The sequence below is a fragment of the Leuresthes tenuis genome, unplaced genomic scaffold, assembly GCF_036924035.1.
Source record: "Leuresthes tenuis unplaced genomic scaffold, fLeuTen1.0.hap1 SCAF_7, whole genome shotgun sequence".
Classification (NCBI taxonomy): Eukaryota; Metazoa; Chordata; class Actinopteri; order Atheriniformes; family Atherinopsidae; genus Leuresthes; species Leuresthes tenuis.
In genome coordinates this window covers 5,612,297-5,637,868 of record NW_027325361.1, presented here as the reverse complement: position 1 = coordinate 5,637,868, position 25,572 = coordinate 5,612,297, and the positions used below count along the sequence as shown (strand labels likewise).

The 25,572-nt window shown below is 35.4% G+C and overlaps 1 protein-coding gene across 1 annotated transcript; it reads right to left on the bottom strand.

The window, feature by feature from the left end:
* Nucleotides 1-459: 459 nt before the first annotated feature.
* LOC140311388 (complement factor H-like) lies at nt 460-24,300 on the bottom strand. Its single transcript, XM_072388764.1, has 23 exons — nt 24,173-24,300; nt 23,861-24,055; nt 23,522-23,627; nt 23,294-23,370; nt 22,940-23,122; nt 22,067-22,249; nt 21,743-21,934; nt 21,433-21,609; nt 19,370-19,537; nt 17,944-18,108; nt 17,432-17,617; nt 17,124-17,309; nt 16,111-16,281; nt 14,102-14,140; nt 12,543-12,722; nt 11,075-11,266; nt 9,531-9,701; nt 8,730-8,950; nt 5,355-5,592; nt 4,909-5,097; nt 4,193-4,381; nt 2,215-2,394; nt 460-750 (listed from the first exon to the last, which is right to left on the bottom strand). The coding sequence occupies exons 1-23, from the start codon at nt 24,234-24,236 to the stop codon at nt 557-559; spliced, it is 3,846 nt and encodes a 1,281-aa protein (XP_072244865.1). The 5' UTR covers nt 24,237-24,300; the 3' UTR covers nt 460-556.
* Nucleotides 24,301-25,572: the final 1,272 nt, after the last annotated feature.

Genomic DNA, 25,572 nt, shown 5'->3' with positions numbered 1-25,572 from the left:
AAGTATCCATCTCATATAGAATGACTTGTTTAAGTTAATGGTTTAACATTAATGCGTGAAAATGAAATTGTAAATTGTTAGGAAGTCAGTCCTAATCCAATACTTGGCATGAAAAAGTGAAATTTGGAGAGTTGAAGCCAACAGTTCAATGACATACAGACTGTATAGTGAAATGTACGTAACCCTTGGAAATATTCACAGATAAGTATTTTAGACTTTTTACGAAGTATGTGGCGTTATAAGCATTTTTATTTGATTTTTTTTCTGCAATTTTTACCATCAAAGCACATTTGATGGACATTCTAATAGTTTTTTTATTTGAAAACAGACCAATTATTTAATTAAACAAACAAACAAATATGTATTGTAATAAGGAATACAGACAAAAGTTTGATATATTTTTATGTAAAGCGACATTTAATATGAAATGAAACACGAAGAGCCAAATAACTCAGTATACATGCTTTTATGACTGCAAGCATCACTTTGATACTCAACTATTTACTCTGGTTAATCATGTCTATGGCTACATGCTGTCATGAAACAACCAAAATTATTAATTCTGGCATTTGGGCAGAGTCATCACACCATTTTCACACCTCGGACGCAGTGACTCTGAGCCGACATGGTGTGTTCCTCTAATGCATTCAAATGTAATATAATCACCATGTTCTGCAAATAGTTTAGAGTAACCATGCAACATTTTGATATTATTTGCTGTCATGTCACCACTGTTCACAGTGCAGGGTTCTGCAAAATAAAAGAGAAATAGTGTTTTTGTTAGTAAAAAAAAAACAGCACAAGTGTTGACTAAAAGTTCAGAATTGAATTTGTACATGACTGCCTATCAAAGAGAAATATTCATATTATGTTTCTGATAATGCAAATACTGCACCTGTAAACTAATGACTGCCTTACTGTCTAACGTTTTATTCCTGTTTAGATCCACCAAGAACGTAAATAAGCTCAATGCACAAATATTGCATTCTGCACTATATATACCAACCCCACTGTAGTATTACTATCATGAAGAACTTTATCGAGATACATTTCCTTTAGATGTTTTGATATTTTTCTTGCTCCACATGTTTTTAATGAAATCATATGGACTAAAGTACATGTTTTTTTCTGAATGAGAACATCTCTTAATACTGCTTCTGAGCCCTTCAAAAGGAGCCTGAGAGAGTTTAAACAACATTGAAAGAATAAAATGAATTCAAATATTAATAAAACATCATCAATAAAACACAATGCTTTTTTTGATTTGTATACTGACCAAAATATGTCTATCTTAAACTGCACAAACACAAAGTAGTAAATGTAAGCCGACCAGCACATTTAAGATACTTTCGACAGTTTACCACCGTGTTGCATCAAATCTTTTTTTCAAAATCATCTTTAAACTTTAAGAAAACTGAAATGTATCAAACATTTTTGGTGGATATAAGGTTTTAGCTTCTCAACAGTTCGAAACAATAAAAATTTTAGTGGACAGTGACGATTCTGTCAAGTTTAAAAAAAAGCCTTTTGGTTTTAGCAGAATTCTCTCAAACAATGCAAAGGTTGTACAAAGCGTTGTTTAAGGTATTCTTAACTATGGGGTCAGTCTTTCATAGAGTGGTGAAACCCTCCCCATCTTTTCTTCTGAAAGACCCAGCCGCTCTGGGAATGCTTTTTATTTCTTCCAGTTGGATAGTCTAGTGGTAAGATTGCCACCTTTCATGTGGGTGACCTGGACTTAAATCTTTCATCTTAAATCATGAAAGGTACTTTTATCCAAAGGTAAGTCACTTTGGATAAAAACGTAATAAACATAAACACTATGTCACTGACCTGTTGTCAATAAACCTCAGCAATGTCCCACTGACACGTTTTTAAGCATTTCTATTAAATACAAAATAAACATCTGCATATCATGGTATTCAGTTTTAATTCACCCTTTTCAGAGCATCCTAATATTACTGAAAACAGGACTGTCATATGATATTTTCTGTGATTGTGTATGTTGATATTCATAGATTTAATTTTCAACTGCATTTTCGATGCAGTTGGCCCCTGTTCGAGTCCCGAACCGGACGGCCATTTGCTGCATGTCATTCCCTCTCTCTGCCCTGTTTCCTGTCTCTCTCCACTGTACTATCAATAAAGGCACTGAAAAGCCCCCAAAAAAACTTAAAAAAAATAAAAAAATAAATAAATTTAACTGGAACTTACGCAGGCATTTTATCTCTCCAATCCATTGACCATCCACACAGGTTCGATATGGCCCACCCTCCATTTTGTGTAGACGCATACACTTGTATTCAACTCTTTCATTATGTTCGTACTGTGGTTTAAGAGATTCTTTGATGTCTCCATAATCAAGAGGTGGTGGATCTGAACAACCAGCAGTACCTGCAAGGATGGAGACAGACAGAAATAGCACAATTTGAGATATTTCAGTGATAATGATCACATTTTAATCTTGAATAAAGGACTGTGGGCTTCAGTCTATATCTATCTAATTATCATGCAGGGTTCACAGACCACCACAAATAATAGAACAACAATTAGTCTGTCCCAGCGTAGTTTTATCAAGTTTTATAAAGTCATACATGAAGATTCCTGCATTGCCTCCATGCAGATGGCTTTAGATTTCTCTCTTTAGAGATCAATCAATCAATTTTTACCTGGACAGCTCCGCACCCCCGTCCATTCACCGCGTTGACATTGAAGATCAATTCTTTCTCGACGGCTGTACGAGCAGCTGAATGTGACCGTTTCACCGTTTACATAATGTTCTAAATTTAAAGAACTGTTGGTAACAACGTTTCCTACATCCCCCTCCTTTGAATACTGTGGAGTGCTCCTCCCCAGACTTTACCCCCCCACAACTGGATCACCTAGAAAATCATGAAAGATGTCATTTATTCTCAGAGATTTATATTCAGGGTCTCTAAATCATCAAAATGTCTGTTGGATCCCACATCAATTTGGTTAAGGATGTTCTACCTCTGGTCAACTCTTCTGTAGTTGATCAAAGCAGTTTGTCTGTGAATAGTCTACGTACCGCAGACCTTTAAAGTGACTGTAATGAAGGAACTGTTTGGAAAGAGCCCACTCTTGATCCTGATGTTGTATCTAGTTGAAAACCATTATCCAATATTTCTTTTATTTCTAAAATTCTTGAAAAACAACTTATTACCCATTGTCAGAACAATGACTTATATGAATTAGTTTGGTATGGTTTTATAGTGTACTACATGTTGTGGCCAGAGTACTGACTGGTTCTGCCAAGAGAGATCTCATTTCTCTAGTCTTGGCTTCGGTTCCCTATAAAGTTTAGAAAATCATTTAAAATCCATCTCATTACATACAGAGCCCCTACTTATACAAAAGATCTTATTATTCCCTCTCACCCCACAAAACCCTTTGTTCTAGTTATTGCTCCCAGAATCACAAGAACTATGTTTGGAGGCAGAGCCCTCAGTTTTCAGGCTGCCCTTCCTGTGAAACCAGCTACCTGTTTGGGTGCAGGACACTGACACCCTCTCAGCTTTTAAATCTGAGCTTAAATATTACATTTATGAAAAAAATATTTTCCCTGACTGACTGTTGTTTTAATGTACTCTTCTTGTTTTTCTTGTGTACACTGACAATAATTTTTGAAAAAATTCGTAAAATTCGAAAATTGCTTTTGCTCCATACTTCACTTTGTTTTACCTGTATTTAAAAGGTGCTATGTAAGTAAAGTTGAGTTGAACTGAATGCAGTATACAATGTCATTATTATGAGTGGTTTATTTAATCATATTATGACAATATCTTGCCACTTAAGAGATTGATGTGTCACTCAGTTCAATTCAATTAAAGGCAGAGCATTCACTGATTTGATACATTTGGTTTCCATGTTCTTAACACTGATTGGATGAAATTCTCCATTGCAGTTGCTTATTCCAGTTTTCTGCTGTATTTTCAAAATTCATGTCACCATCATCTACATAGTGTAGAATTAGAGAAAACAAACTGAAACTGTCTTTGGCCAGTGTAGGGTGTAACAAGCTGAACTGAATGAAAACACACTCAATGTGATACTTTTAGTATCAGTTTTGCAGTTCTTGGGATTTCCTGGGAATGTAGTTTATCTGTCATTTTATCACAAGGTACTCTAAATCAGTTTGAAAGGAATCAGCATCTATTGTAAGTAAACATACCAGCGCAGGTTGGGAAGGGGGAATTCCACTGTCCACTTTGTAAGCACTGAATTTCCTCTGAGCCTTTCAGCTGAAAGTCGCCACTGCATTGAAAGCGTAATTTGTGTCCAGCTGCGATTGACTGACTCGTAGGTGGTAATCCAGCTACGAACAGATGAGGGTGTATCACACCAATTTCACAAGTATTCTCTGAAAAAAAAGCGAGTTTACATTACCAATATGACATCTGCATTTAGTTGCTTCATTAACTGTTTGGAGGATTCATCATCCATGTGATTTAACTATTTTAAATGTTTTCCCATTCTTAGTGATCCTTCTCCAGCGAGGCTGCTCAGCATCAAACTAAATACAGACAAAACTAAATGTCCTGTGTGGGTGGATGTGTGTGTGCTTGTGAGCCAGAGTGCACGTTGCATGCAGTATCATGGCCAAGTGAGGACCTAAATGAGCCCAACTTTTATAGTAGCTGCCAAACAGCTGTACATTATTGCTGCTAGCTCTGTGGAGACATACGTTTGTTGTGATGCTATTATGGCGTCTCTTCATTTCTCCATTCTTGATGAGCTAAGCTGAATGAAAACACACTCAATGTGATACTTTTAGTATCAGTTTTGCAGTTCTTGGGATTTTCTGGGAATGTAGTTTATCTGTCATTTTATCACAAGGTACTCTAAATCAGTTTGAAAGGAATCAGCATCTATTGTAAGTAAACATACCAGCGCAGGTTGGGAAGGGGGAATTCCACTGTCCACTTTGTAAGCACTGAATTTCCTCTGAGCCTTTCAGCTGAAAGTCGCCACTGCATTGAAAGCGTAATTTGTGTCCAGCTGCGATTGACTGACTCGTAGGTGGTAATCCAGCTACGAACAGATGAGGGTGTATCACACCAATTTCACAAGTATTCTCTGAAAAAAACAAGTTCACGTTACCAATATGACATCTGCATTTAGTTGCTTCGTTAGCTGTTTGGAGGATTCATCATCCATGTGATTTAACTGTTTTTAAATGTTTTCCCATTCTTAGTGATCCTTCTCCAGCGAGGCTGCTCAGCATCAAACTAAATACAGACAAAACTAAATATTAGCTTGTGAATGAATGAATGTTTATAGTGTCAGTGACATTGCTATTATTTTAACATTCAGAGTAACAAGTTGCTCTTTACCCCTGCAAGAAGGGACTGGATTACTCCACTGTCCATCTTTACCACATATCACCACTGAACTGCCATCCAGATGTTTTCCTGGATCATCACAGCTGAATATGAGGATGTGATTAGGAGGTATGGTGCTGTTATTGTCTGGAAAACCATGTATTATGAGCCTGTCCACTGCAGGAGGGTGGTTATTTGGGTCATGAAGGCAAAATGTTTCACTGGGCAACATTTTGACATGAAAAAAAATCTTTATTTAAAATTGTTCCTGCAGGTGTGTCTTATAGCTATCAGGTAACATGTCAAAACGACACATTTCTACATTGAACACAACAATTAGTAAAACTGTTTGACAACATACGTGAACTTACAGACTTTCTTAAGTAATGAATTTTTGGCCTGACAATATCTTTGCTTTGGGAATAAGAGTATGAAAAATGTAATTTTTCATTTTCTAATTATTGCTGTAGGGTCTATGTTAATGTCTTGGTGTTCAATTAAATATGACAATCCTTCAACTGTACAACACACAACACAATCCCAGCCATTTGCCGTACAGTATCGGTTGTTTGTCCTACTGACCAATAACTGAAATGAATAAATAATCATGCAAAATCATTATTAAAGGAAATGGCTTTAAAAAGAATGAGCCATATGTACAGGAAATGTTCACAAAGTGCATGTCTGATAAGATTTATAAGGAAAAAGAGAAGTGGTTCAAAGGAAAATTGAAAAAAATGATCCCACCCATCACGGCAGGTGTAAACAACATGTGACCCAAAGACAAATCCTCTCCCCCCTCAAGACGAAAATCTGCAAACTGGACATTGCCAGGATGATGAAAATATAGAGATGATAAGAATTTGGGTCAAGATATTGTTGTAAATAATACAATGTAATTTTTTTCTACCATTTAATAATAGTGTCATGCACTCTGTTTAATTTGTCATGATATGGATTGAAAATAGTGTATTTGATAAATTACACCTAACAAAAGGTTACATACAGTGCTATAAATATATATATACGCTCCAGAAGTGGTATCTTAAAGCTAAAAAGGACGTAACTTACGTGTGCATTTTGAGCTGCTTTGAGTAGGTAACCATCCGTTCTCAGAACAGGTCATCTTGAAAAAGCCTCCGTGGCCAACATTGCAAGGCACTCTCACTTGAGCTCCAGGCGGGTAAGTATCATCCAAACCAGTTGTGTCAATATTTGAATCATAGTGCTGGCTTTTTAAAAACTCTTCACGTGTACAATCCCTTGCTGGGGGATAGCAGCAAACAAAAAATGAACTCATCCAACTTTGTTTGTTTATATCAACAACAGTTCATAAAATAACTTAAACGCTAAAACAAATATTATAAGATTTCTGGGACTTACCTCTCACAAAGGTCAGTGTTTGCATCCACAGAAAGAGAACACAGCTTTTAAATATCAAGTGCATTTTACCTTCATTACCCTGTACCACCAAACAGAACAGAACACAAGACACTGACACACTATTATATATGGAAGGAGCTTTGAATTTCACAGGGAAAAAACATTGCTCAATGATTACACAAGTATGTGCAGCCTCCAATGGTAGGCTCAAACATAGAAAAGAGGACGTGACCACATAGTACCATATATGAAACACTAGACCCTCGGCAAAACATTGAAAGCAACAGAATGTCCTTTTAATATTGGTAGACAGATAAATAACACTTGTATTACAGTACAAGTTCTAAAGCTCAACACATCAAGAAGAAGTATTATGGAAAATAAATTAATCACACAGATTAATGTGATTTTTAAAATGTAGTTTTATGTCACTGTGTGGTTTACAAGTTCATCATTCAGAAAAAAAGCCAAAAAATTGAAAAACATTTCCTGTAAAGGTTTGTTTGTGTTGTCTTTTATCTTTCTGGTAATCATTTGCAGGAATCAGTTGAGCAAATAAAGGTGATTGCATTACAGAAAGTCAGCTCAGGCTCTTCACATTTAAGGTAGGAAAAGAGAAAGAACTCAAAAAGCAATTTAGGAAGTATGATCATTACAGTCTGCAATGAGGTGCACAAAAAATAAAAAAATAAAAAGTAAACAAATAATTCATAGTCTGACCTCAGTTTATAAACCATTTAAACAAGATGTCACTGTTAAGCAATGCAGGATTTGCCCTCATTTCTCAATACTTCATGCAATTTGCACAAGTTCTCTTGAGCAGGAGTTACACTTCCACATCAGGGACCCAGATAACAACCCCCTTATGAGACAGAAGTATGTAAAACACCTTATTTGTTTTCCTCTACTTCATGTCTATCTGACATAAAGCTAGATTTCATGTAATACCTTCTAGAGAATTACAAAATGAGCTATTTTCCTATTCTACCCAGTACTGTAAGATTAAGTTAATTTGTTGCTGCTGTGTTGAGCCATTTCTATTGACAGAGGATTGTGAGAGCTGTGTACTATACTAAATGTGTCCCCACTCGAATGCTAACTAAAGACCGAAGGTCGCTCAGACACTGTCAGTGAAAAGATGTAACCTTTCTGTAATTCTTATTTAGATTTGTGGTCTTAATCCAGGAATTTCCTAGGCTTTGGAAGGCTCAATCAGCCACTCTCCTGCCCTCCTGACATGATTACAAATTACGGGAGATGTTCAAAAGTCCCAAAATGACCTGCAGAAATCATTCCAACAGCAAATTCCAAACCAGTGTAGAAAAACGTTTTCAAATCAGTATTTTTAAAAGCTCTGTTTAAGATCTATGTTCAATGGTTTATACAAATGTTAAACCACATACAACATCTATTCCTACAGTATAGCTTTGTATGGGCCTGTATTGGTACTGTACTGGTACTGTACTGGTCTGCAGTCCAGACTTTTCACTCTTTGAAAATGTTTGATGGATCATAAAAAGCTAAATTGGACAATGACAAACCCAGGACTGTCGCACATCTAGAATCCTATATCCTATAACAGCATTTTACACCGTTGTTGCAGCATTGTGATGAACCTTCGGCAAAACATTGAAAGCAACAGAATGTTCTTTTAATATTGGTAGACAGATAAATAACACTTGTATTACAGTACAAGTTCTAAAGCTCAATACATCAAGAAGAAGTATTATGGAAAATAAATTAATCACACAGATTAATGTGATTTTTAAAATGTAGTTTTATGTCACTGTGTGGTTACTAACTTTATCATTCAGTAATTAGACATGCATAGAGATGTAATAATAAGAAGCTGCTGCCATTGCTCACCAAAGTGCAGTTTCAGCCCAAAGGCACGAACAATAAAATGATATATTGATTACTTTTGTAAATGCTTTTAAATTACTTTTAAAACGTCACAAAGACGCTTTGATGTTGGGTCTGCTTGCTTGATGATAGTCATTCTGTCCTCATCATGTGTTTACTAATAAAGCTCATTAGTATTAAGAAAAAGCAAGTTCCTTGACGGACCACATGCCAGCCACGACTTGTACAGACAAACTTTGATGACTGATCTGATGTATAACCAGAATAACATTCAAAATTGATCACATTCCATTCCTGGTACTCAGCTTTTTTGGTGTCTTCTGACACATGGGTGTGGGGAACATCTGGGGCTTTGGAACAAGCTGCGAGACAGACACATGTTAACATAGAAAAAAAGATTCAAACAATATCTTATCAATTGCTTCACATGAATACAAATACAACGAGGGGGGGGGGGGCAGTTGCAAACAGATCACAACTCAACACTGAAGCATGCCTACAACACTGAGTGGATCCTAGATGTGAAGAGCACATAGAAATATTCAAAGTACAACCACTTTTCAACATGAAGGCCATCTGACTATACATCCCCTGACTAAGCCAGTGTTTGTGTTTGTAAGGCCGTACTAATGACATGCATTCATCCAAAAGTATCAATAAGAGCAAAATTATGTAAAAATAAAAAAGGAAAATAGAAAAAAGAAAAGAAACAGATGTGATGTAAAAAGAGGCTAATTTGTTAGAGATCATTTGAAGCAGCTGATCTTCACTGATTACTTTTAATGACATTTATGTATTACAAAAACAGATACATTTAAAACATTTCATAAAAACTATCACGCTATGCACATGGGAGTTTACTTTTGTATAAAATGTAAAACCTAACACTGTGTCTCTAAATCATGAGACCTAAGTATCTAAAAAAACAAAAGTTCATCTTACCATTCTGTGAAGAAACTTCCAGATTCTCCCAAAGTTGGAGAAACAGAAGGATTAACCACAGTTTCATGCTGTCTTGAATGTGCTCTGAGAAGAAGAGTCGCATTTGTGCCCAATTTAGGAACTCATGGGATACATGGAGAGTGAAAACACACACACACACACATATGCAACCTTTGTAATTTTACATTCAAATGTAATTTATCTACTCTGATAATCTGTACGAATCGAGTTCATAAAGGGCTCAAAAGTGTTTTTCTAAGTTTAATTTTTCAAATGTTCTTATGCTAAAGCTATTGTAACTCTGTTCTAATGAAACCCTTTGCTTTACAGTTAATGAGAGCTGCAAAGGACTTTGCTCACAAACAGACCATCGAGCCACTTTGAATTTTGCGAAAATGAAAACATTCAAATTCGACTGGTGCTTCGAGCTATTGTAGAGGATGCAAGACAGCACAGAAAAATAGCTCCACACTTGTACATACATTCTCTAAATGCTCACAAACAGTCCATCGAGCCAATTTAAGTCACTTTTGTTAAAAGCAGCTCTTAAACATGCAAATACTTATGTCTGAGGTTAACATTCAGTATTCACAACTATGCAGCTGAATGCTAGATGTTGGAAATTAGGTTAATCTAGAAGTTAAAACAGTCTTATCAGGTTTAACCTTTTGTAATATTGGGGAAATCAGTTTGATTATTTTTCTTTTTTTTCCTTTTTAAAGCAAATTTGTATCTCATCTGATAGAGTTACATCTTTTTAGGAAAAAACAACAATTTATGATTAACTTGTCAAATTAAGTATATCAACAATAATTAATTCCATTCACTTGTGAAAATGAAATTGTAAATTGTTCCGAAGTCAGTTCTAATCCAATATTTGGCATGAACAAGTGAGATTTGGAGACTTGAAGCCAACAGTTCAATGACATAAAGACTATATAGTGAGATGTATGAGCTCTTCTGTACAATGACTCCAATAAGTAACCTGCACAATGAAAAATATTCACAGACAGGTATTTCAGACTTTTTGTCAGCATTTTTATTTTATTTTTTTCTGCAAAAATCATATCAGAAACACAGGAGAAATTTTCACCTTTAAAACACTTTTGACGAACATTCCAAAAGGTTTTTGATTTAAAAACAGTGTAATTATTTATCTAAAAAGAGAAACATTATTGTTTCACAGAATCATCCTTTAGTTGCCAGCTGTGGGTGTTTGGGACACAAATGATATAGAAAATATGTTTTCGACATAGGATCATATACAGACATTTGAATTAGAGTTGAATTGTTTGCAAATCCAATAATAATTGATAAAAATGCAGTTTATACTTTGTTTATACAGAAGTTGCACCAGGATTAATCTTTATGTTTTTTGTCAAGTGACATTTAATATGAAATGAAACTTTATTAATGAAACACGTAGAGCCAAATAACTCAGTATACATGCTTTTATGACTGCAAGCATCACTTTGATACTAAACTATTTACTCTGGTTAATCATGTCTATGGCTACATGCTGTCATGAAACAACCAAAATTATTAATTCTGGCATTTGGGCAGAGTCATCACACCATTTTCACACCTCGGACGCAGTGACTCTGAGCCGACATGGTGTGTTCCTCTAATGCATTCAAATGTAATATAATCACCATGTTCTGAATATAGTTTAGAGTAACCATGCAACATTTTGATATTATTTGCTGTCATGTCACCACTGTTCACAGTGCAGGGTTCTGCAAAATAAAAGAGAAATAGTGTTTTTGTTAGTAAAAAAAAAACAGCACAAGGGTTGTATAAAAGTTCAGAATTGAATTTGTACATGACTGCCTATCAAAGAGAAATATTCATATTATGTTTCTGATAATGCAAATACTGCACCTGTAAACTAATGACTGCCTTACTGTCTAACGTTTTATTCCTGTTTAGATCCACCAAGAACGTAAATAAGCTCAACACACAAATATTGTGCTTTTTGAATCCAGGAACCCTCTTGCTGTGAGAAAACGGTGCTAACCACCGCACTGAAACTGTACAAAGTATTACTTCACATATTAAAGGTAATCATACCAGCATATTTCAGAAACTTCAACATCAGAAACTGTTGCATCAGATCAGTTTCTCACAGTGAGTAAAACCAAACTCTAAAACTGAAATATATTAAACATTGTTGGTGGATATAGGATTTCAACTTCTTTTGGTTTCATAATGAGCAAAATGTTGTCAAAGGATGACAGGTCTCATCTTAGCACCTGCCTATTTTTTATGGTGCCATGTTGAATGTTACTGAGGGATTTATCCAAAGCCTCTCTGTATCACTCATTAATGGTTCAGATATGTGAGTTATCTTTGCAGGAATAGGTGCCCAGGTTTCCAGAAACAAACTTACAAACAAACATAAACAAAACCCTTTAGGTTTTAGCAGAATTCTCTCAAACAATGCAAAGGTTGTACAAAGCATTGTTTAAGGTATTCTTAACTATGTGGTCAGTCTTTCATAGAGTGGTGAAACCCTCCCCATCTTTTCTTCTGAAAGATCCAGCCGCTCTGGGAATGCTGTTTATTTCTTCCAATTAGATGGTAAGATTACCACCTTTCATGTGGGTGACTTGGATTCAAATCTCCTGCATGAAAGGAACTACCTCCAATTAGGGCCCTTAGGCAGAACTCCCTAACCCTACCAATGTAAGTTGCTGTGGATAAAAACGTCTGCCAAATGCATAAACATAAACACTATGTTACTGACCTGTTGTCAATAAACCTCAGCGATGTCCCACTAAGAAGATTTTAAGCATTTCTATTAAATATCTGTATATCATGGTATTCAGTTTAATTCACCCTTTTCAGAGCATCCTAATATTACTGAAAACAGGACTGTCATATGATATTTTCTGTTATTGTGTATGTTTTGATATTCATAGATTTCATTTTCAACTGCAGACCTGGGAACAAAAAGTGTCTCCAATACAGAATCGTTGCAGTTTAGCATATATAAATTTAACTGGAACTTACGCAGGCATTTTATCTCTCCAATCCATTGACCATCCACACAGATTCGATATGGCCCACCCTCCATTTTGTGTAGACGCATACACTTGTATTCAACTCTTTCATTATGTTCGTACTGTGGTTTAAGAGATTCTTTGATGTCTCCATAATCAAGAGGGGGTGGATCTGAACAACCAGCAGTACCTGCAAGAATGAGGTATTTACAGAAAAAACACAGTTAAGATATTTCAGTGATAATAATTACATTTTCACCTTGAATATTAAACCATGGGCTTCAGTCTGCATATTTACACAACATTTAGATATTTTTACTTTTTCAGAACTTTCTTTTTAAAGACTTTCTATAGTCTGGATGTCTTCACATATCTCTGACTTATTCAGACTGTATTTACAAGCAGTGTTTGCTTTTACAAATGTTATACATAATGTTGTTTATATCCTGACTTGACCTTAATTGAGTTGGTTAGGTCAAAGTAGGTTTGAAAAAAGATTGATCTTACACGTTTTCTCTCTTAAAAATAATTTTGCCATCTTTTGAGTGGAAGCTACCATATATTTGATGGACATGGTTTGCTATTGTTCTCTTTTATTTTACTTTTGATTTTTATAAAGTTAACTGATTAATAGGGCAGCGTCAGGTCAAGCTATTTTAACACAAGACTTGAAAGAACAAATAAGCAACCATTTTCAGATATTGTTGCAAGCGACATTCAAACTTGGTGACTCTGGTCCTGTGTGAGAGCTAAGCATGAGCAGCAATGTCCAGGGATTCAGACTGTGGGCAGCTAAGAGTACAAAGAAGCAGTAAGGTCAGAGGCTGTGTTAAAGCTTTATGTTCTAAAGTAGTAGCTCCCAATATTTTTTTAAACCCTATGACACACCCACTGGACACCCTGACCTTGCATATCTCTGGCCAGGGATGAAATGTCAGGTGTGACGACTGTCAGCAAGTCACAGGCTCTTGTTTTTGGTTGCAACAAGGGTCCTGAAGGCTACAGGTACGTAGTGTTGAATGACAACATTTGTTTTCAACAGTGCATTTCTTTAGCTAAACCATTTATATGTGCTCTTCTAGAAACATTTCTTTCACACTGAATCAGATTGAAGTTCAGTGAGCTTATCATAACAGCAGACATATCCAAAGGACGAGTGGCTAAATATAGGGGTTCATTGCCAACGTTTCCTTTTTTTACTCTGCTTCAGCATCAGTAAAATTTGACTTCATCACCTCCTGAACCCTGTTGACAACCTGAATGGATATGTTGTATTGTAACTGATCCACTCTAAATTTGCGAACAAAGAGAAGTGATTATCTTTGCACTGTATGATGTTCTGACTTGAGATTCTGCATCTGCTTGCTGGTCTCATGAACAAAGTTTACTCACTGTAGAACTGAGAAGCACATAACGTATGCAGCAACCAATAAAAGTCTTAACCTACAAACTTCCTGACTATAATATGATGAGAAAAAAAAAATCCTTCCTTTATCTCTTTTCATGAACTGGACATTATACTGATATACTGAGTCTCAATGACTTAACCATTCAAATATTGTTCTTTACCTGTAGGCACCTTGTCATCTTCGCGCTCTTCGCACTTTGCTGAAAATAAATGAAGACTGCAGTCAGCCCCACTGAAATTACCTTATGTCACATAGATTGGTGATGCAGAGAAACTAGTTCATGCATTTGTTACTTCAAGATTGGACTACTGTAATTCCTTATTATTGGGCTGTCCCACATATTCTCTGAAAAGCCTCCAGCTGATCCAAAATGCTGCAGCCAGAGTTCTGATGAGATCTAACAGCAGAGATCATGTTTCTCCAGTTTTAGCTTCTCTTCATTGGCTCCCTGTTAAATTCAGAATAGAATTTAAGATTCTTCTTCTCACATATAAAGTTCTTAATGACCGAGCTCCATCACATCTTAAAGATCTCATTGTAAGATATTTTCAGAGCAGAGCACTTCGCTCCCATACTGCAGGTTTACTTGTTGTTCCCAGAGTTTCTAAAAGTAGAATGGGAGGCAGAGCCTTCAGTTATCAGGCCCCTCTCTTGTGGAATAAGCTGCCAGTAAATGTCCGGGAAGCAGACACCCTTTCCACTTTTAAGATTAGGCTTAAAACTTTCCTTTTCGATAAAGCTTATAGTCAGGGATGGCTCAGGTAATCCTGAAACATCCCATAGTTAAGCTGCTATAGGCTTAGACTGCTGGGGGACCTCATCTGTCACACCTTTCCTCACTTTGCTCTCTTTCCCCCCCGTTGAATTTCTCAATTGATTTTATGTACATGTGACATTATTGTGGTTATTAACTTGTGTTTCCCTGTTCTAACAGATATCCTTTGAATGGCGTTATGGTGTTTTTCCCCCCTCTTTTCCCTCTTTTCTGTCTTCTCAAACCCTAGCTGGTCGAGGCGGATGGCCACCCTTCCCGAGTCTCGTTCTGCCAGAGGTTTCTTCCTGTTAAAAGGGAGTCGTTCCTTTCCACAGTCGCCTCAGGCACGCTCAGGACGGGAGATTGGACTGAAGACAAGTTTCGGTGCAATCTGTTGGTTTCCTTAGCTAGGATATACATTTTTTGAATTGGCTCTATATGAATTAATTGGATTATGATTACAATGAATTGAATTCCAATTGGCTTGAATTGGACTATATTACTTAAGTGCCTTGAGATGACAATTGTTGTAATCTGGCGCTATATAAATAAAATTGAATTGAATTGAATTGAATTTGTTTTTCAAATGATGTCTTGGTGTCATGTTTTTCAATATTATGAAGACGTACATTTGTTTATGGCACTATTGTTAAAAGGGATCATGGTTTATGTTGAATGCATAAAGTAAAGCACTGTGAGCGATCCTAAGGTCTTGTGGCTAAATTTCAGGGTTTCCTTTTTTAAGTCTGCATCAGCGTCAGTAAAATTTTTCTTCATTACCTCCTGAATCATGTCAGTAGGCTGAATACATACATGTGTAAAGAAGTACACACAGTGCCACTGTTTAATCTGCCATGTAAATTCTTGTAGCCGATCCCTTTTTACATTATCTAACTAAAATTTGCAAACAAAGAGAGATTTTTTTATTTGTGATCCTCCCCTCCTGTTCTCATGTACAAAGTAAACTCCTTTTTAACTGAGAATGCCTCAGTCTGTGATCTCTGGTGCGCAGGAAGTCGGTAACCAATTTTCTATGCACAAATAATGATCCACAAAATGATCCACATATACAAACTCCTACATGCAACCTCATGGAAAAGTTTTCTTCTACCAAAGAAGCCTGAGTTTTCCAGCTTTTATTTTGCCATTCACTGGTAATCCATTTATACTGAAACTAGGTTCAATTTGACTTACCTTTTAAGGGAAAATTCAATCACCTGAACAGTGCCAGGTGCACTTAATTAATCTATTCATGATATAACACATGTGCTGACTTAAGAATTGAGAGGCACATAAAGTATTCAGTGATCAATAACTGCTTTAACCTACAAACTTCATGATTATAGTATAGGACAAAATACAAGAAAAACAAACAAATTCATCCTTCATTTATCTCTTTTTACAGCTTTCCTTACCTGGACAGTATACTGATTTCATCCATTCACCCATGACACATCTTGCATTCCCTCCAAGAGCTTCACAAGTTTTAATGCAATGATACTGTATGACATCATCATGAAAATACTCTTCTTTAGCTGAGGCTGGTACAACTATCAGTGTGTTATCTTTGAGCTCGTCGCAGTAAGCTGAAAATACATGAAAGACACTGTAGTCAGTCCGTAATGAAATTGCTTTTAGTCACACAGATTTTTTTTTCAAATGATGTCTTGTTATTTAGTAAATTGTTAAGTTTATGAAGAAGCAACTTCTTTTTGGCACTTAGTTTAAGAGGGAATCATGGTTTATGTTGAATGCATAAAGTTAAAACACTGACTGAAAAGTGAGGCTGGGATTCACAGTCCACTTTTCACCACTTAACTTTACCTTTAATGTAACTGCCTGAATGGCAGAAAATAATCTGTCGCTAATTAGAGCATACATTGTCTTACACTGGATATTTATATTTAAGGAGTAATCAAGGAATAAACACTGCAAGTATACTAATTTTTCAAGGCCTCGTCCCATAAACATAAAGTTTCAGCATCTTTAGTTGAGTTTATAGATGATTGTAATTTTTCCTTTCTGTGATTTATTCTTTTGCACTACCAATGTGCAAATATATTGATATATGTATATATGAGTAACTAATGAAGGCAGCATAATGTGACATAAACATATCTCAAATTAATATAACTCCTAGGATACAGTATTGCGTTGTGGTCTAAAGGTTGTGTTGTTTAGGTTAATTCTTAGTGTCATTGTTTATTAATTAGCTCCTTTTCAATCCATCTTTTGACTGGTGTTTTAAATTGTTATCTGTATCACAAAAAAATAATATAATATATATTTTTCCTCATGTGTTACATTACTTTAATGTCTGGTTGGAAAAGTAATAATGTACTAAATATTCATTACCTGTGACATCTCAAAACAGTTATATTCTTAAAACTTTCTTAGAAATTTAGTAAATTTCTTTTTATTTACTTACAGACACATTTCATGGTCTTCTTCTCCCATATCCCAGCTTGGCATGTAACTGTGCTTTCTCCTTTCATTTTGTACTTATTACGGCACTCATAAGTTATTGTGGTGCCGGACAAAAATACCTTCCGATATGACATCTTAATAACTGAATTCTCAACTTTAGGTGGTTTGCCACAGTGACCCTCAGTAGCTGCAAGACACAAAAACATGCACAGTATTAATTTCTAAGTATTTGATATATACATATTTTATATATATTCTATATATTTGATATAAATGCTTACATTAATTTAAATAATAATGATGACTTACGACTACAGATAGTTTCGAGTGATACATGATGTAAATCCCAGTTTCCATCAACACAGGTAATAGGGCCAGTTGCAGGTTGATATCCTTCATCGCAAACAATGGCTAAGCTTTGGGGAGATGCACTATCAAGTCCAGGAGATGCTATACCATTAGGAAAAACAGGAGGCTCTCCACACTTATTTTGTTCTAGAGGACAAGATTAAAAATGATTGTACATGCATAATTAAATAAATGAAAATAAGGATAATTTCTACATTCTTATACAAAACCACAAATAATATAACAAGCTGACAAATAGGGGCACATAAGAAAATTATAAGTTTACTTGTTTCTTGTCTACTGAGTCATTGGTACAAGAAGATAAAATCATTGCTAATTTTGTTTTGTTTATTTGAAAATATTGTACACATCACCATCCACATACTACAACCCATTTTGGTAGATATACTTAATGTCTATAATAATCTAACTAGTATAATTAACTTAATAATTAATAAACTAAATATAATTACCTATACATCTGGGGAGTTTAGACCACTTAGCATTATTACATGTGGCCTCATCCCACCAGCCATTGGTATAAAGCTTATATGTTTCATTACAGGAGTAGTAAATCGTGTTGGCAATTGGTCCAACTGCAAATCCGTTTTCAATTTGTAGTGCCAGACAAGCTTTTCCTGTTGAGAATAAAAAAAAGTTGCATTTAGTAAACATCAGCCAAAAGATAGCTGCAACTCATAATCAGCCATGTTTGTAGAGATGGCATTCTCGGTTGGTTTGTCAAGCCATCTTTTTGTCCAAACTAAAACATCTTAAAAGCAATATTTTAGGAGACTATTTACGATACTTATTTTCATTTATGGCCAAATACACAAAAATCTTGTGGTCTTATCTTTACTGGTAAAAAAATATATTAACATGCTGAAATGCTAAATTGATTAATTAATCTAGTTTCAATTTACATTAAAGCTAGGTAATGGGACTGTCATGAAAAGGTAATCTGATAATTACAATATAATAATTAGGTAGTTACCATGTAATTATCAAAGTAATAATAAAATAACAGCCTATTAATAAAAAATGGAAACAATGGGCGCGTAATAGTCAAAAACTACAGGTTACACTACTACTTACAGGATAATCAGTGCCAAAAAACAAGAGTAATTGTGGATCAAACCAATTTAAAGATTAGAATCAGTGAAATAATATTTGGTAAAGTAACAAAATACGAAAAGAATTTTCTGGAAAACTGGCAATGAAGAAATTTTCGCTTGCAAGTAAGTGCTGTTGCTACATGCCTGATGCTTTCCCTTTCTTTGTTACATTTTGTCACTAAAAGCGATCACATAAGCTAAAGCTGTGTCTGCCAGTCTTTGTTAAAAAAAAAAGACTTTAATTTCCATAACATATCTCTGTGTATGTTTTGCATGCACTGGGAATAATGCTTTTCATATGGAGAATGTTAATAAGTTGGATTCAGCATTTATTTCAAAGCACTTATAAGACTGTGGAAGGTATTGTTTAAAAATTTTAATCATATAGACTCATGGAATACAGCAGTAATCCATCTCAGCACTGCCGTTGCCAGTAAAAAGGGCCTGTTTCATGTTATTTTGCTTTTTTCCTGGACATTTTTATGTTGCGACCATATGGGTGCTGTGTTGGCAAACACTAAACAAAAATATTAGGTCAGTGTCTCTATAGATACGCCTTCACAGTTTTGTAAATATAATATAAGTATTAGTCGTGTTGTTGTTTAAAATCATGTATTTTTTATTTCAAGCATAAAAGCGTATCTTAACAGGAATATAACGCATTTTAGATAAATGTACAACTGAGTAGGAGAAATTATTTTTTCATATGTTGCAACTGAAAACACAACATAATGATAATAAAAATCCTCTTTAAAGTATATTTGTAAACGTTGTATGTTTTTACCTGGACAGCTCCGCACCCCCGTCCATTGACCGCGTAGACATTGAAGATCAATTCTTTCTCGACTGCCATACGAGCAGCTGAATGTGACCGTTTCACCGTTTACATAATGTTCTTTCTCACGGGAGACAATTTCTGCATTTTCAATATTTGGTCTATTACACCGTGTCCCTGGGAAAAAAAAAAAGAATTAAACCAAAGTCATACATGAAGATTCCTGCATTGCCTCCATGCAGATGACTTTAGATTTCTCTCTTTAGAGATCAATCATAAATAACATTATCACTTCAAGAACATTGATGTCTCTCTGGCCATTCGGTGACTAAATTTAAAGAACTGTTGGTAACAACGTTTCCTACATCCCCCTCCTTTGAATACTGTGGAGTGCTCCTCCCCAGACTTTACCCCCCCACAACTGGATCACCTAGAAAATCATGAAAGATGTCATTTATTCTCAGAGATTAATATTCAGAGTCTCAAAATCATCAAAATGTCTGTTGGATCCCACATCAATTTGGTTAAGGATGTTCTACCTCTGGTCAACTCTTCTGTAGTTGATCAAAGCAGTTTGTCTGTGAATAGTCTACGTACCGCAGACCTTTAAAGTGACTGTAATGAAGGAACTGTTTGGAAAGAGCCCACTCTCGATCCTGATGTTGTATCCAGTTGAAAACCATTATCCAATATTTCTTTTATTTCTAAAATTCTTGAAAAACAACTTATCACCCATTGTCAGAACAATGACTTATATGAATTAGTTTGGTATGGTTTATAGTGTACTACATGTTGTGGCCAGAGTACTGACTGGTTCTGCCAAGAGAGATCTCATTTCTCTAGTCTTGGCTTCGGTTTCCTATAATGTTTAGAAAATCATTTAAAATCCATCTCATTACATACAGAGCCCCTACTTATACAAAAGATCTTATTATTCCCTCTCACCCCACAAAACCCTTTGTTCTAGTTATTGCTCCCAGAATCACAAGAACTATGTTTGGAGGCAGAGCCTTCAGTTTTCAGGCTGCCCTTCCTGTGAAACCAGCTACCTGTTTGGGTACAGGACACTGACACCCTCTCAGCTTTTAAATCTGAGCTTAAATATTACATTTATGAAAAAAATGCCTGTGGTCTACATGTTTTAATGTACTCTTCTTGTTTTTTTGTGTATGCCGACAATCATTTTTTGAAAAAAATCCAAATTATTATCTTTTTTTAAATTTTTGCTTTATTTCTCTTTTACCTGCTATCACGAGTGGGTTTTCATTTCTTACTCTTATCTTTATCCCTTGGCTATGTGTCAAATTATTCTTAACTTTTATGATTGGATGAGATTTTCTGTTTCAGTTGCTTATTCCTGTTTTTCTTTGAAAAATAAAATAAAAAATCACGTGGATGTTTATTATGCTGCTGCATCTATAATTTCCAGTACTGTATCAGAGGAAACGTTGGTGAAAGGTCGGTTCAATCAGTGATGAGACTTTAACCATTTCCCCTCAACCATTTAGTCAGGATAACTTGCAATGGACAACAACGTTGAGAATTACTCATTTTCTCTCGAACATTACTGTTGTATACCTAATTCAAATATCATTCTAAGTTATAATTCAATTCTTCAAACTAATACTGATTATGCACAACCATTTTGAAACATTTGCTGGTGAATGAATTGAATTAATGTGACAAGGTAACATTATACTTGTTCTCTTCAGTCTAAAGTGGCTGCAGGTTGATTAAAGTTAATGTAAGAAATATTAAAGATGATTCACACACTGCTGATGCATCTGTCTCCTCAGGAGGAGAACTGTTAGAAATCTTAAGGTTGGTTTTGTGTCACATTGTTTCCAGTGAAGCCATAGACAGCAAGAAACAGATTTTGTAGCCCTGGACTTACTGAAATGTTCTTGTCTGTTTTACTCAAAGAATCCATAATTTAAAAAGAAATGTCATCATATTCTATTGAATTAATTGTGCAACTAACAGTTGAGATGATTTTTAAACCATTAAAAGAAAGAAATTGAGCAAGATGGTAAACTACTAATATATAAAACACAATGTAAAATTTACAATACCTTCACAAAGGGGTTTTGGTGTCCACCCCTTTCTGGTGCATTTGGCCCAAGTGGTGCCGATTGGTTTCTCGTAGCCTGATCTGCACGAATAATCTACAATGCCATCAAATTTTTTCTGCTGCCAGTTGGCATACCATCCACGCACATGTTGGTTTATTGGATCATTGCATATAACCTCTAGAATAAGAAAAAAAAAACTTATTGTAATGAAGATAAGACTGATAATTATCATGCAGGGTTCATAAAACACCACAAAGAAAAGAACAACAATTAGTCTGTCACAGGGACTAAAGCTCATAGAGGTTTATACCTTTGCATTTTGGTTCAGAAGTCCATTCTCCATCATCTTTGCAAGTAACCTCTGCTGTGGTTGTTTGAGTGTTCAAAATCCAGTACTTCTCCCCACACGTGACTCTTAATTTATCTTTCGGTGCAAAAATATTTCTGTTTGGAGGATTGAATGTCGTTCCCGGAAGTGATAGAGATACTTGACAATTAATTGCTGGATTTGTTGGAAATCAAAACAAATTATTTGTTAGTTTCTTGTACCAACACAGATAATAGTACTATATCCAGAACTTGATTTTTACAACTTTATGTAATAAAACTAATAAATTGGTCAGATTATACTTACGTTTACATGTAGGTGTTGGGCTCCAGACTGCTCTTGATCCTATTTTGCTGCATTGTGAATTTCTTTCATCAGCAGGTTTATACTCAGAATCACAAACAAAATTTAGGACTTGATGTTCTTTGTATTTTGGGGTACCATCAAGCACACGGCCATGTTCAATCACAGGACGGTCGCAACTTATCTCTGTTAATATTACACAAAACCATGAATATAACCACAATATTTGTTTATAAAAAGGCAGATTAATAGTAACCACTGAATATAATATTCTGAGAGGATAATTATATGCTGCATGAAAACATTAAGTGGAAATAATTCAGTGTAACTGCAGTAAAAATTATAACAGTTAGGTTGGCTTACATTTCTTTTCTTCTCTGCATTTTATTGACTGTGCTCTACAAAACTGATGTCTACATAAAGGCAAGCTTCTGAATCTGTTTTTTATGTTCTGCAATGACAATAAAACTCCTGTGGAATTTTAAATAACAATTGTCACAGGGTTTAAGATAATGATTGCAACTGATTAATTTCTAGGTTAAGACAGTATAGTTTATGTCGGAATACACTCTAATTTGAACTGTTGGGCATGTAGAAAGTGATTTTCACTGAATAGAAAAATAACAGTTATCATTACCAATTTAAAAATTGTGAGAGTATTATGGATCATTTACTCAAATTCTTTACCAAGAAAGACAGATGTTTCCCCAAATCCATACATTAAAAGACATATTTGATTCTCAATATGGTGTCCTAAGGTGACAATTGAGTGTCTGGAGGTCATGTGAGTTTTATTTATCAGTTGCTGTGTGAAACCTTGTGTAAAAGACAGCCTTAATAAAGCTTTCGGTTGTAGTTTTTTCAGTTCAACTTTACCTTTGCATGTTGGAACTTCATCACTCCACTTCCCTGTTTCATCACAATAAATTTGTGATGGCCCACTCAAGATTTGATCGTTGAACGTACAGTCAAATCTAAGTATATTGCCATAGGTTGCATCGTCTGGATCCCCGATCACATTCACATTATTTCCCACACGAAGAACTGGACATTTTCGTACTGTTGAGACAAAGATTGAAAAATTAACTGGATGACCAAAATACATTCAAATGTATTTAGCTTTTAACAAGAAGGTGTAATGTTTTGGATGACAAGAAAATAAATACAGTGTTGCATTTTGCTCTCTTTGACAAATACTGAATGAGTGAGATCTTTCAATGCAATGCATACTTTCACAAACTGGAACAACACCATCCCAGCCATTTGCCGTACAGTATCGGTGGTTTGTCCTACTGACCATTTCGTAACTGAAATGAATAAATAATCATACAAAATAATTATTAAAGGAAATGGCTTTAAAAAGAATGAGCCATATGTACAGGAAATGTTCACAAAGTGCATGTCTAATAAGATTTATAAGGAAAAAGAGAAGTGGTTCAAAAGAAAAAATTATCCCACCCATCACGGCAGGTGTAAACAACATGTGACCCAAAGACAAAATCCTCTCCCCCCTCAAGACGAAAATCTGCAAACTGGGCATCGCCAGGATGACCGCATGATTTTGCTGAAAATATAGAGATGATAAGAATTTGGGTCAAGATATTGTTGTAAATAATATAATGTAATTTTTTTCTACCATTTAATAATAGTGTCATGCACTCTGTTTAATTTGTCATGATATGGATTGAAAATAGTGTATTTGATAAATTACACCTAACAAAGGGTTACATACAGTGCTATAAATATATATATACGCTCCAGAAGTGGTATCTTAAAGCTAAAAAGGACGTAACTTACGTGTGCATTTTGAGCTGCTTTGAGTAGGTAACCATCCGTTCTCAGAACAGGTCATCTTGAAAAAGCCTCCGTGGCCAACATTGCAAGGCACTCTCACTTGAGCTCCAGGCGGGTAAGTATCATCCAAACCAGTTGTGTCAAAATTTAAATCATAGTGCTGGCTTTTTAAAAACTCTTCACGTGTACAATCCCTTGCTGGGGGATAGCAGCAAACAAAAAATGAACTCATCCAACTTTGTTTGTTTATATCAACAACAGTTCATAAAATAACTTAAACGCTAAAACAAATATTATAAGATTTCTGGGACTTACCTCTCACAAAGGTCAGTGTTTGCATCCACAGAAAGAGAACACAGCTTTTAAATATCAAGTGCATTTTACCTTCATTACCCTGTACCACCAAACAGAACAGAACACAAGACACTGACACACTATTATATATGGAAGGAGCTTTGAATTTCACAGGGAAAAAACATTGCTCAATGATTACACAAGTATGTGCAGCCTCCAATGGTAGGCTCAAACATAGAAAAGAGGACGTGACCACATAGTACCATATATGAAACACTAGACCCTCGGCAAAACATTGAAAGCAACAGAATGTCCTTTTAATATTGGTAGACAGATAAATAACACTTGTATTACAGTACAAGTTCTAAAGCTCAATACATCAAGAAGAAGTATTATGGAAAATAAATTAATCCCACAGATTAATGTGATTTTTAAAATGTTTAAAAGTTTATCATTCAGAAAAAAAGCCAAAAAATTGAAAAACATTTCCTGTAAAGGTTTGTTTGTGTTGTCTTTTATCTTTCTGGTAATCATTTGTAGGAATCAATTGAGCAAATAAAGGTGATTGCATTACAGAAAGTCAGCTCAGGCTCTTCACGTTTAAGGTAGGAAAAGAGAAAGAACTCTTTAGCAAGAGCAAGTATGATCATTACAGTCTGCAATGAGGTGCACAAAAAATGAAAAAATAAAAAGTAAACAAATAATTCATAGTCTGACCTCAGTTTATAAACCATTTAAACAAGATGTCACTGTTAAGCAATGCAGGATTTGCCCTCATTTCTCAATACTTCATGCAATTTGCACAAGTTCTCTTGAGCAGGAGTTACACTTCCACATCAGGGACCCAGATAACAACCCCCTTATGAGACAGAAGTATGTAAAACACCTTATTTGTTTTCCTCTACTTCATGTCTATCTGACATAAAGCTATATTTCATGTAATACCTTCTAGAGAATTACAAAATGAGCTATTTTCCTATTCTACCCAGTACTGTAAGATTAAGTTAATTTGTTGCTGCTGTGTTGAGCCATTTCTATTGACAGAGGATTGTGAGAGCTGTGTACTATACTAAATGTGTCCCCACTCGAATGCTAACTAAAGACCGAAGGTCGCTCAGACACTGTCAGTGAAAAGATGTAACCTTTCTGTAATATGTCCCTGTAGCCTTATCTTAGTGTTTCCATTAGTTCCACTTTACTCAGCTCTGCAAGCTTGTCCAGTTTTCTGACGGTGATCTCTCTCAAGAGAAAGAAAAAGTTCAAACTGCCTCCTCCTTGCTCTTCATTTTGAACATGCACTGCATCTGTGATGTCTCCTCTTCTTATTTAGATTTGTGGTCTTAATCCAGGAATTTCCTAGGCTTTGGAAGGCTCAATCAGCCACTCTCCTGCCCTCCTGACATGATTACAAATTACGGGAG

Excerpts from the sequence above, each read along its gene's own strand:
- LOC140311388 (XM_072388764.1), bottom strand. The coding sequence starts at position 24,236 with ATGCACTTGATATTTAAAAGCTGTGTTCTCTTTCTGTGGATGCAAACA. Across the intron at positions 5,593-8,729 it reads TTAGTAAACACATGATGAGG|ATTTTTTTTCATGTCAAAAT; the intron begins ACAGAATGACTA and ends TTTTAAATAAAG. Across the intron at positions 751-2,214 it reads TGGAGAGATAAAATGCCTGC|AACCCTGCACTGTGAACAGT; the intron begins GTAAGTTCCAGT and ends TTTATTTTGCAG.